Consider the following 12,547-nt stretch of genomic DNA (forward strand, 5'->3'; position numbering starts at 1 on the left):
ACTTTGATGGAATGCTCTGCGGGCGTCACGTTGCGTTTGCAGAGCCCCTGATGTGCCTAAACAGTAGAAACCCCCCACAAGTGACCCCATTTTGGAAACTAGACCCTGAAAGGAACTTATCTAGATGTGTGGTGAGCACTTTGAACCCCCAAGTGCTTCATAGAAGTTTATAATGCAGAGCCGTGAAAATAATAAATACGTTTTCTTTCCTCAAAAATAATTATTTAGCCCAGAATTTTTTATTTTCCCAAGGGTTACAGGAGAAATTGGACCCCAAAAGTTGTTGTCCAGTTTCTCCTGAGTACGCTGATACCCCATATGTGGGGGTAAACCACTGTTTGGGCACACGTCGGGGTTCAGAAGGGAAGTAGTGACTTTTGAAATGCAGACTTTGATGGAATGGTCTGCGGGTGTCACGTTGCGTTTGCAGAGCCCCTGGTGTGCCTAAACAGTAGAAATCCCCCACAAGTGACCCCATTTTAGAAACTAGACCCCCCAAGGAACTTATCTAGATATGTGGTGAGCACTTTGAACCCCCAAGTGCTTCACAGACGTTTACAACGCAGAGCCGTGAAAATAAAAAATCATTTTTCTTTCCTCAAAAATTATGTTTTAGCAAGCATTTTTTTAGATTCACAAGGGTAACAGGAGAAATTGGACCCCAGTAATTGTTGCGCAGTTTGTCCTGAGTATGCTGGTACCCCATATGTGGGGGTAAACCACTGTTTGGGCACACGTCAGGGCTCGGAAGTGAGGGAGCACCATTTGACTTTTTGAATACGAGATTGGCTGGAATCAATGGTGGCGCCATGTTGCGTTTGGAGACCCCTGATGTGCCTAAACAGTGGTAACCCCTCAATTCTAACTCCAACACTAACCCCAACACACCCCTAACCCTAATCCCAACTGTAGCCATAATCCTAATCACAACCCTAACCCCAACACACCCCTAACCACAACACTAACCCCAACACACCCCTAACCCTAACCACAACCCTAATTCCAACCCTAACCCTAACCCTAAGGCTATGTGCCCACGTTGCGGATTCGTGTGAGATATTTCCGCACCATTTTTGAAAAATCTGCGGGTAAAAGGCACTGTGTTTTACCTGCGGATTTCCAGTGTTTTTTGTGCGGATTTCACCTGCGGATTCCTATTGAGGAACAGGTGTAAAACGCCGCGGAATCCGCACAAAGAATTGACATGCTGCGGAAAATACAACGCAGCGTTCCCGCGCGGTATTTTCCGCACCATGGGCACAGCGGATTTGGTTTTTCATATGTTTCCATGGTACTGTAAACCTGATGGAACACTGCTGCGAATCCGCAGCCAAATCCGCACCGTGTGCACATAGCCTAATTCTAAAGGTATGTGCACACGCTGCGGAAAACGCTGCGGATCCGCAGCAGTTTCCCATGAGTGTACAGTTCAATGTAAACCTATGGGAAACAAAAATCGCTGTACACATGCTGCGGAAAAACTGCACGGAAACGCAGCGGTTTACATTCCGCAGCATGTCACTTCTTTGTGCGGATTCCGCAGCGGTTTTACAACTGCTCCAATAGAAAATCGCAATTGTAAAACCGCAGTGAAATGCGCAGAAAAAAACGCGGTAAATCCGCCATAAATCCGCAGCGGTTTAGCACTGCGGATTTATCAAATCCGCAGCGGAAAAATCCGCAGAGGACCAGAATACGTGTGCACATTCCTAACCCTAACCCTAGCCCTAACCCTACCCCTAACCCTACCCCTAACCCTAGCCCTACCCCTAACCCTACCCCTAACCCTATTCTAACATTAGTGGAAAAAAAAAAATTTCTTTATTTTTTTATTGTCCCTACCTATGGGGGTGACAAAGGGGGGGGGTCATTTATTATTTTTTTTATTTTGATCACTGAGATAGATTATATCTCAGTGATCAAAATGCACTTTGGAACGAATCTGCCGGCCGGCAGATTCGGCGGGCGCACTGTGCATGCGCCCGCCATTTTGGAAGATGGCGGCGCCCGGGAGAAGACGGACGGGACCACGGCTGGATCGGTAAGTATGATAGGGTGGGGGGGGACGACGGGGGGGGGGGATCGGAGCACGGGGGGGGGGGATCGGAGCACGGGGGGGGAATCGGAGCGCGGGAGGGGTGGAACGGAGCGCGGGGGGCGTGGAACGGAGCACGGGGGGGCTGGAATGGAGCACGGGGGTGGAACGGAGCACCGGGGGGGGTGGATCGGAGTGCAGGGGGGGTGATTGGAGCACGGGGGGGTGATTGGAGCACGGGGGGAGCAGACACGAGCACAGGGGGGAGCGGAGCACTGGACGGAGGGGAGCCGGAGCAGTGTACCGGCCAGATCGGGGGGGTGGGGGGGCGATCGGAGGGGTGGGGTGGGGGCACACTAGTATTTCCAGCCATGGCCGATGATATTGCAGCATCGGCCATGGCTGGATTGTAATATTTCACCCGTTATAATGGGTGAAATATTGCAAATCGCTCTGATTGGCAGTTTCACTTTCAACAGCCAATCAGAGCGATCGTAGCCACGAGGGGGTGAAGCCACCCCCCCTGGGCTAAACTACCACTCCCCCTGTCCCTGCAGATCGGGTGAAATGGGAGTTAACCCTTTCACCCGGCCTGCAGGGACGCGATCTTTCTATGACGCCGCATAGGCGTCATGGGTCGGATTGGCACCGACTTTCATGACGCCTACGTGGCGTCAAAGGTCGGGAAGGGGTTAAAAATATGAAAAAAATTAAAAAAAATGAAAGTTTAAATCACCCCCCCTTTCGCCCCATTCAAAATAAAACAATAATAATAAAAAAAAAAAAATCAAACCTACACATATTTGGTATTGCTGCGTTCAGAATCGCTCGATCTATCAATAAAAAAAGGATTAACCTGATGGCTAAATGGTGTAGCAAGAAAGAGTCAAAACGCCAGAATTACATTTTTTTAGTCGCCGCGACACTGCATTAAAATGCAATTGTATCATTAAAAACATTAGCTCGGCTCACAAAAAATAAGCCCTCATCCAACCCCAGATCACGGCAAATAGAGACGCTAATGGAAAATTGCACAATTTTTTTTTTTTAAGCAAAGTTTGGAATTTTTTTTCACCACTTAGATAAATAACCTAGACATGTTTGGTGTCTATGAACTCGTAATGACCTGGAGAATCATAATGACAGGTCAGTTTTAGCATTTAGTGAACCTAGCAAAAAAGCCAAACAAAAAACAAGTGTGGGATTGCACTTTTTTTGCAATTTCACAGCACTTGGAATTTTTTCCAATTTTCTAGTACATGACATATTAAAACCGCCCTCACATGGCCATCTTGATGGAAAAAATAAAGAGGTTATGGCTCTGGGAAGGAGAGGAGCGAAAAACGAAAACGCAAAACCGATAAAAGCTCCGGGGGTTAAGGGGTTAGACGCCCCTCCACTTCACTCAGTGTTTTAGCCAAGAAGAGTCTAGTTGGCACATGGCCACAAGTATGCAAACTGCATACATAAAAGTCACTGCATACTTTTCTGCTCAGCATAGAAAACCTCTTTAACGTTCGGGTACTATATTGATGGGTAATAGGTACGACTTTTCTTCTTGCCTGGAAAAGGACTTTGAGTAAAAATGAAAGTTTCTTTTGCTTACTCAGAACAGCACTGACTTATACTGATGAAAGTTGGAAGAGAACACAACTATCTTAGGATCAAATAAATATACACTTACATTTGATGAACCTATCAGCAGTCCTTAGCTATGATAGCATGAAGTCGCTACAGATTTACTTTATAAAACTTACCGCAACGCTCACCTCTAGCTTCCTCTCGTAAGACTTGGCTTATTTGTTAGGTCTCTTCCTATGCATGTATCAATAAGGCAGAGCCATACGAGCAAAGATAGGGAGGGAAATGTCCAGTAGACCGATCTCTCCATGCCTGGCAAAACCTTTTCTTCACACTGTTATGATAATAATTGATCGAATTCGGACTTCCTACAGTAACTACATTGTAGATCCTACAACCATATGGAGTAATAACCTCACAAAGGCAGAAATGGTAGAAAAAAAAGGTAAAAAATATAACAATTTATCAAGTATCAAAATGTGGTACAATAGAAAAATACAAACCAAAATAAAATGTCTTTGTTATGTGCATTTTTCATATCTTCACCGTTTTTGTCACTTTATTTTTATTTTTGTATTGTAACACATTTTGATACTTAATAAATTGTTACACATTTTACCATTTTTCCTGCCTTTCTGCGGGTTATAACTCCCTATGTTTGTAGGATCTATATATTGTTTTGGAGCTTCTCACTCACCTAAATTACAGGTAATATGTTTTCTCTATCTATCCATACCTTCTGTGTTTGGATATTGAGTGCAGCTACTACAATGTGTATCTTAGCGCAAAATATACATATTTAAAGGGGCTGACAATTACATTTATATTTATGTGCAGTGCAGTTCTGCAACTGATCACATCTAGCCGGCGCCAACACTGTGAACAGCTGATTGACGGGGGTGCCGGGTAGCGATCTAATATAGATGACCTATCTTAAGGATAGGACACAGTATAAAAGTACTGCACAACCCCTTTAAGCAGATCTTTTTAAACTGTATGGAAAGAATATATATACTGTAAATACTCAAATCTTCTCAATATTAAAGGTCTTCAATAGCGGCAGAAACCAGCAACCAAGTAAATCAATTCTTGCACTGAAAAAAAGATGCCTAATAGGTTGCTTAGTGCACCATGGACACTTTTTGATTATTTTTTATGCACAAAGTTTTCTGACATAATTCTGCTGATTGCTCAGGGTAATGGTGGACAGTTAGGCAACCATCAATTTGAAAACCGATAATACAAAGGGAAGTGTCACCAAATAACTACATGCCGCATAATTCAGGGCATTTCTATTTCCATAAAATGAATGACAGTATTAATAGTGTGAATGATAGCATGTTATGTAACAGCACATGATATGTGATCAGCGCAACGCACTGTGACGTGAAAAATGGAAGAAGCAGCAAGAAATGCAATGGGTTAGAACAATGCAAGTCAAAGAAGCAAGCAGAGGTGTTATACAAACAGAACTCTTTATTACAGAATGTACGTGAACATCCCATCGTCATAATGAAAATAAGTCCTATATATGTCTATTTACACATCTCGGGCTTTAATTACAGCTTTAAAATCTTACAATGTACAGTAGCAGTCCACATTACTGCCCTTAATATTGGTTCTCTCTTGTAACACTGGGTAGAAAGTATAAAATGTAACTTGGTATGAGTACTTCATGGTTAAAGCATACAGATGAGCAACATTGTGGTCAACACTGAGGTCATTTAGGGCTCGGGATCACTCACGTAGCCACATTTTTGGTCTCTTTGTAAGTAAGAAATGATCTCAGCTCAGAAATTTGAAAAGTTCCTTATCTTGTGCTGGGATCAAATATATGGATGAAACCGGGGCAATAATTTCATCCACAGGGATGAGCCCTTACATTGTTCATAAAGGAATCTATGTAGATAGAGAGCGATACAATGTAACAAGCAATACTCCAATCTGTGTGTGTAAACAGGCACGAGAGGTAGGACCAGATCCTCGCTGCATAGCGGTAGGACCAGATGCTCGCTGCATAGCGGTAGGACCAGATGCTCGCTGCATAGCAGTAGGACCAGATCCTCACTGCATAGCGGTAGGACCAGATCCTCGCTGCATAGCTGTAGGACCAGATCCTCGCTGCATAGCGGTAGGACCAGATCCTCGCTGCATAGCGGTAGGACCAGATGCTCGCTGCATAGCGGTAGGACCAGATCCTCGCTGCATAGCAGTAGGACCAGATCCTCGCTGCATAGCGGTAGGACCAGATGCTCGCTGCATAGCGGTAGGACCAGATCCTCGCTGCATAGCGGTAGGACCAGATGCTCGCTGCATAGCGGTAGGACCAGATCCTCACTGCATAGCGGTAGGACCAGATCCTCGCTGCATAGCAGTAGGACCAGATCCTCGCTGCATAGCGGTAGGACCAGATCCTCGCTGCATAGCGGTAGGACCAGATGCTCGCTGCATAGCGGTAGGACCAGATCCTCGCTGCATAGCAGTAGGACCAGATCCTCGCTGCATAGCGGTAGGACCAGATGCTCGCTGCATAGCGGTAGGACCAGATCCTCGCTGCATAGCGGACCAGATGCTCGCTGCATAGCGGTAGGACCAGATCCTCGCTGCATAGCGGTAGGACCAGATCCTCGCTGCATAGCGGTAGGACCAGATCCTCGCTGCATAGCGGTAGGACCAGATCCTCGCTGCATAGCGGTAGGACCAGATGCTCGCTGCATAGCGGTAGGACCAGATCCTCGCTGCATAGCAGTAGGACCAGATCCTCGCTGCATAGCGGTAGGACCAGATGTTCGCTGCATAGCGGTAGGACCAGATCCTCGCTGCATAGCGGACCAGATGCTCGCTGCATAGCGGTAGGACCAGATCCTCGCTGCATAGCGGTAGGACCAGATCCTCGCTGCATAGCGGTAGGACCAGATCCTCGCTGCATAGCGGTAGGACCAGATCCTCGCTGCATAGCGGTAGGACCAGATCCTCGCTGCATAGCGGTAGGACCAGATCCTCGCTGCATAGCGGTAGGACCAGATCCTCGCTGCATAGCGGTAGGACCAGATCCTCGCTGCATAGCGGTAGGACCAGATCCTCGCTGCATAGCGGTAGGACCAGATCCTCGCTGCATAGCGGTAGGACCAGATCCTCGCTGCAAAGCGGTAAGACCAGATCCTCGCTGCATAGCGGTAGGACCAGATGCTCGCTGCATAGCGCTGCCCTGGCCCATCTAAGGAAATGCTTTGGATATTATGGAGACTGCTGAGGTTTACTTCCATCTTAAACAACCAGTTTGTCTTTACTAGGACACTTTTAACCCTCTCTGACAGTAAAAAAGACCTGTAAGCCATACAATAATTTACTAGCCAAGTAATATTTACATTTTCCCATGGATAGCGGGCCATCTTTATTTACATTACGACGGCTCACAAGCTGCAGGATGCAGATGGTAGGATTTGCTTCTTGGCCTTTAATTATGAAGGCAGTATCATAAATGCTAAATCATTATTAATGCTTGTATTAAGATTATATAACAGATTGCCATCTGCATTGTAATTATGTGTGCAATTGTATGCTACTCCGGAATGCAGAGAGGCCGCACTGAAAATCCTAACTGCTTGGCTCTGGGATTTTTTCCCTATTATTTATCTGTTGACAATAATGGCACCCCCAGGAATAATGAGAACGAGGGTCCTAAAGTTCCCTATGTGAATGTAGCAGTAGTGCACATGCATAGCCACCTCTTTATTCACACAGGCCATTCTGAGACCCCATTCTTATGACCTGTGGGGGTTCCAATGGCTTATTATCTATATATTTAGTATGTATCCTGTTAAAAATACACAATAATAATATGTTGAGAATAGTAACGGAGGTGCTCTAGATTGTTAGCCACGTTTCTAGATAAGTCAGTAGTTTTACATTTTGTATATCTGATTTCTAGTAATTTTTGACAAACTGCATATCTTCATACCAATTGGTCCAAAATGTTAGAAGATAGTTTAGCATGATGAAAATAACCAGTTAGATAAGTTACACAGCAGTGTTAAGTCATCCTATAGCCAAGATCCACAGGACTGGTTTGCAAGCGTTAATGGAGTCTGTTCTCCTGATTAGTGCAACGTTAAAGATGGTGATGCAAATGAAAATGACGCAGGCAGAGAATGTCAGTGATAGCACTCAGGCTACAGAGGAAATGAGAAGCAAAGCATGGGTGATCCATGTTAAGGGAGGCATGAGCCATTCCAAAATGCACAGACAGGTCCACGGGGTTCAGTAATGTGCATGCTGGCCAACTGTGCCGGCTATGAACAATCAGTTTATTTCCTGTAATCAATAGAACAAATATTGTCTCCACAGCTGGACTATGGAAGCCTACGCATGCTGGCCAGTATACAGTGTGAAATGCGGGGCAGCGTGACGTCGGCCATTGTCTACTCCGTGCCATTACCATGTTCTATGTTTTCACTGCTCTCATAGCAGCCAGAGTCCCGGGGGGAACATCCACTTCGATTTTCTCCCTCTGTGAGCAGTTTTTCCTGAGATCCGGATTGATCACTGTTACCTGGGGGAATAGGAAGTAATAGCAGTTATGATAGAGGCATATGGCAGCACCAAGAAGTTCAATACACTCACACTATGTATGATATTCACATGTGTAAATGTGAATAGTTCAGAGAAATCGGGGAGCTTCCCTAAGTGTATTGTATGGGTTACTATGGTTAATCAAATGAATAAAAGGTGCATGTGAGCTAGGCAAGCAGGCATAGCATTACTGGACTGCTGCTGCTCCTTGTGGAACACCAAATGGGTCCGAAATAAATGATAAACCACTAGATTTATTTCAGGTACTTTAAAACCATTGTAAAAAACACTGGTTAAAATGCAAAAAGGAGGATGTTAATAAACAGGGATTTGATCCAGGACCTGAATCTGCTTCAAGTTACTGGATCGAAAATGTATTTTTGTTTTTAATAACCTGAAATAAACATAGTTGCTTTTACTTTGTCTGCACAGGCAGCGCCATAGACTCCAATTTTTCTTCCTGACGTCTATCAAAAAATGTGCTGAAACCTTGACACAAATGTCTAGCAGAAATAAAACCAACTAACGGGTGAAGTAAGCTTACATTAGGCAGTATAAAAATGTCTCAAATGTATCACCCAGCATGAAGCGCTGTGATAAATCTAGCGCGTTTAGAGACTGTCTAGCCTAGATTTGCAATAAAAATAGGACAGTATTTATAACAATGCCCCAGTGTGTTATAGCGGTGCTGTGTCCGACTGACAGCCCAACTACAGGTTTCCTACATTCATTACACTCCTACACAATGAAATAGAGCATTCTTATAGTTAATATTCAGTTCCTGATTTAGGGGAAAAATTAGGGCATAATTATCCATACTGTCTAATTCGTAGTGTAAACTTCAACTAGACAGTCTTAAGACACATCAGATTACAACGGTTTGGTTAGTCTTAAGACTGCCTAGTCTCAGATTATGCCACCTCTTAGTTGGCTTACTTTGTGCCACAAATTTGCGCAAAAATTTTGCACGTTAAGCCACACCCTTTCCAGACAAACCACACCCCTTTTCAGGGAGGCCACAACCCTTTGACAGACATTGTACAAAAGGTGGTATAGTCTTTAAAAACTGTTTTTTGTGCTAATGACACCAGATTGTTGGCACATTCAGCTTGATACATATGCCCTATTTTCTACGTAATCAAATAGTCTTACTGTCATATTCCTGTAAGAGCTCAATAGCCGTCAGTAGGACTGCTTTGTGTTCTGGGTTTTGTATGTTCAGTTCATCCAAATCTTCCTCTTCTAGCAATTTAAAAGTGTCTAAATCTTCATATCCATTGAAAAGAAAGGTGGGCATGTGCTCCTGCAAACATTAAAGGAAAATATATTGTAAGATATTGTAAGGCAGCATTACTCGCTAACAAAAGATGTGTTATCCAGAACATTGGGAGATATAAAAAAAAACAACATATACTGGCATAAAAAATGGAACATTTATGAATATGGTGGCCGCATTGATTCCAACGTTCAGTGTGAGTAGGACTGCCTTCATTATGAGAACACTACTATGTATGTGTGTGATATACAGAAGCAAATGCAGAAAAAGCCTGCCAAGACTTGAGCTGCATGTATGCCTAGGAAGAAGGGATAGCCTGCCGTGTACGGAGGTACGCTTTCACTATACCTGTGATTTATTGGCTCATTATCAAAACGTATTAGTCCCAGAAAGCCGTATTTCGGATTGGTTCTTAAAGGGAAACTTGTCTAGTGTAATGTCACCGAGAACGCTTCTGATGCTTAGATAGACGATATAGAGGTAAATGTCATTTTGTGAAATTCTCCATGATTTCCATATTACCAGTAGTCACCTAATGACTGTAATTGAGTCGTCTTTCCTCTACAAAGTTCTCTTTCAGTGCTGTATATTTGTCAGCAACGTGAGCTATTGTCTGCGGTGACCACGACAAGCTTGTATGCCGAGAATACGCGGTACAGCTCGTATGCAAGGAATCATAATAAGTAATCATATTCTAAGCCCGGCTGCTCAGCTAGTCCATTAAATACACTTTGTAATCTAAGCAACTGATTTCATGCTTGGTGGTTTTATTACAGAGGTGAAGTCGTTATTGGATAAATCTTATTTTATACCTATAACCTCTATTAAGTTTGGCTCTCGATTTCCATGTAGTAAAAGAAAATCACATTTATTTTCTAATTGCCTCTTTGCTGTATAACTCTAAATGTAAAAACTCGCATCATATTGCCATAGCCAGAAGTATGCACATGAGGCTTGGGTTATACGCAATAACATGAACGCCCAGTTCTGAAAGGGTTTTATGGAAGGCTGGGACAGAGGTTTCATCAAAGCTGCAGAATTTGATCTATGTAGCCTAATATTACATGTAATTTCTAGAGATGAGAGAAGCTGGCAAATTTTACATACATAGTTACCGTATATACTCGAGTATAAGCCGAGATTTTCAGCCCAAATATTTGGGCTGAAAGTGCCCCTCTCGGCTTATACTCGAGTCAAGGTGGGTGGCAGGGTCGGCGGGTGAGGGGGAGAGGGCGCTGAGGCATACTTACCTGCTTCCAGCGATCCTGGCGCTCCCCCTGCCGTCCCACGGTCTTTGGTGCTGCAGCTCTTCCACTGTTCAGCGGTCACGTGGGACCGCTCATTAGAGAAATGAATAGGCGGCTCCACCTCCCATAGGGGTGGAGCCACATATTCATTTTTCTAATCAGCGATAACGGTGACCGCTGATAGAGGAAGAAGCTGCGGCACCGAAGACCAACTGTGCGGGAGAAGGAGCCGGACGCCGGGACCAGGTAAGTATCGCATATTTACCTGTCCACATTCCAGCCGCCGGGCGCCGCTCCATCTTACCGGCGTCTCTCCGCTCTGACTGTGCAGGTCAGAGGGCGCGATGACGCATATAGTGTGCGCGGCGCCCTCTGCCTGATCAGTCAGAGCGGAGAGACGCCGGGACCGGACGCTGGGAGCTGCAAGCAAGAAAGGTGAGTATGGCGTTTTTTTTTTTATTGCAGCAGCAGCAGCAGCAATGGCACAGATTTATGTGGAGCATCTATGGGGAAATAATGAACGGTGCAGAGCATATATGGGGCACAGCTATGGGGAAATATGAACGGTGCAGAGCACTATATGGCAGAGCTATGGGGAAATATGAACGGTGCAGAGCACTATATGGCACAGCCAATGGGAAATATGTTATGACCTGGTGGTGAGGACAATAATGGACCTGGTGGTTAAGAGCACACGGAATGACCTGATAGTTACTAATAATACAGGACAAGCTCTGAGACGTGGGAACTCTGCTGACCGCAATCCCTAATCCTATCACACACACTAGATATAGCCGTGGAGCGCTCCTGACGCTCCCTAGGCGCCTCGTCACAGCCTAAGGAACTAGCTAGCCCTAAAGATAGAAAAATAAAGCCTACCTTGCCTCAGAGAAATTCCCCAAAGGAACAGGCAGCCCCCCACATATAATGACTGTGAGTTAAGATGAAAATTACAAACACAGAGATGAAATAGATTTAGTGAGGCCCGACTTACTGAACAGACAGAGGATAGGAAAGGTAACTTTGCGGTCAGCACAAAAAACTACAAAAAGACCACGCAGAGGGCGCAAAAAGACCCTCCGCACCGACTCACGGTGCGGAGGCGCTCCCTCTGCGTCCCAGAGCTTCCAGCAAGCAAGACAAAAATCAAAATAGCAAGCTGGACAGAAAAAATAGCAAACAGAGAAAAACAAGCAGGAACTTAGCTTCTGCTGGGAAGACAGGTCACAAGAACGATCCAGGAGCGAACTAGACCACTACTGGAACATTGACAGGTGGCATGGAGCAATGATCTAGGTGGAGTTAAATAGAGCAGCCAGCTAACGAATTAACCTCGTCACCTGTGGAAGGAACCTCAGAAGCCGCAGCCCCACTTACAACCACCAGAGGAAGCCCATGGACAGAACCAGCCGAAGTACCATTCATGACCACAGGAGGGAGCTTAACAACAGAATTCACAACAGTACCCCCCCCCTTGAGGAGGGGTCACCGAACCCTCACCAGAGCCCCCAGGCCGACCAGGACGAGCCAAATGAAAGGCACAAACCAGATCGGCAGCATGAACATCAGAGGCAAAGACCCAGGAATTATCTTCCTGACCATAGCCCTTCCACTTGACCAGGTACTGGAGTTTCCGTCTCGAAATACGAGAATCCAAAATCTTCTCCACCACATACTCCAACTCCCCCTCAACCAACAGCGGGGCAGGAGGATCAACGGATGGAACCACAGGCGCCACGTATCTCCGCAACATCAACCTATGGAATACATTATGGATGGCAAAAGAAGCTGGAAGGGTCAAACGAAATGACACAGGATTGAGAACCTCAGAAATCT

The 12,547-nt window shown here is 45.1% G+C and overlaps 1 protein-coding gene across 6 annotated transcripts in view; it reads right to left on the minus strand.

Moving 5' to 3' along the window:
* Positions 1-12,547, minus strand: part of SASH1 (SAM and SH3 domain containing 1) — a 415,520-nt gene that overhangs the window by 29,914 nt on the left and 373,059 nt on the right. For all 6 annotated transcript variants that reach the window (XM_069725895.1, XM_069725896.1, XM_069725899.1 and 3 more), the window contains 2 exons: positions 9,341-9,491; positions 8,055-8,168 (listed from right to left, as the gene is read on the minus strand). In XM_069725895.1, the coding sequence (XP_069581996.1) occupies positions 8,055-8,168; positions 9,341-9,491 (265 nt within the window). The remainder of the gene's footprint in view (positions 1-8,054; positions 8,169-9,340; positions 9,492-12,547) is intronic.

This window comes from Ranitomeya imitator, chromosome 5 (assembly GCF_032444005.1).
Source record: "Ranitomeya imitator isolate aRanImi1 chromosome 5, aRanImi1.pri, whole genome shotgun sequence".
Lineage (NCBI taxonomy): Eukaryota > Metazoa > Chordata > Amphibia > Anura > Dendrobatidae > Ranitomeya > Ranitomeya imitator.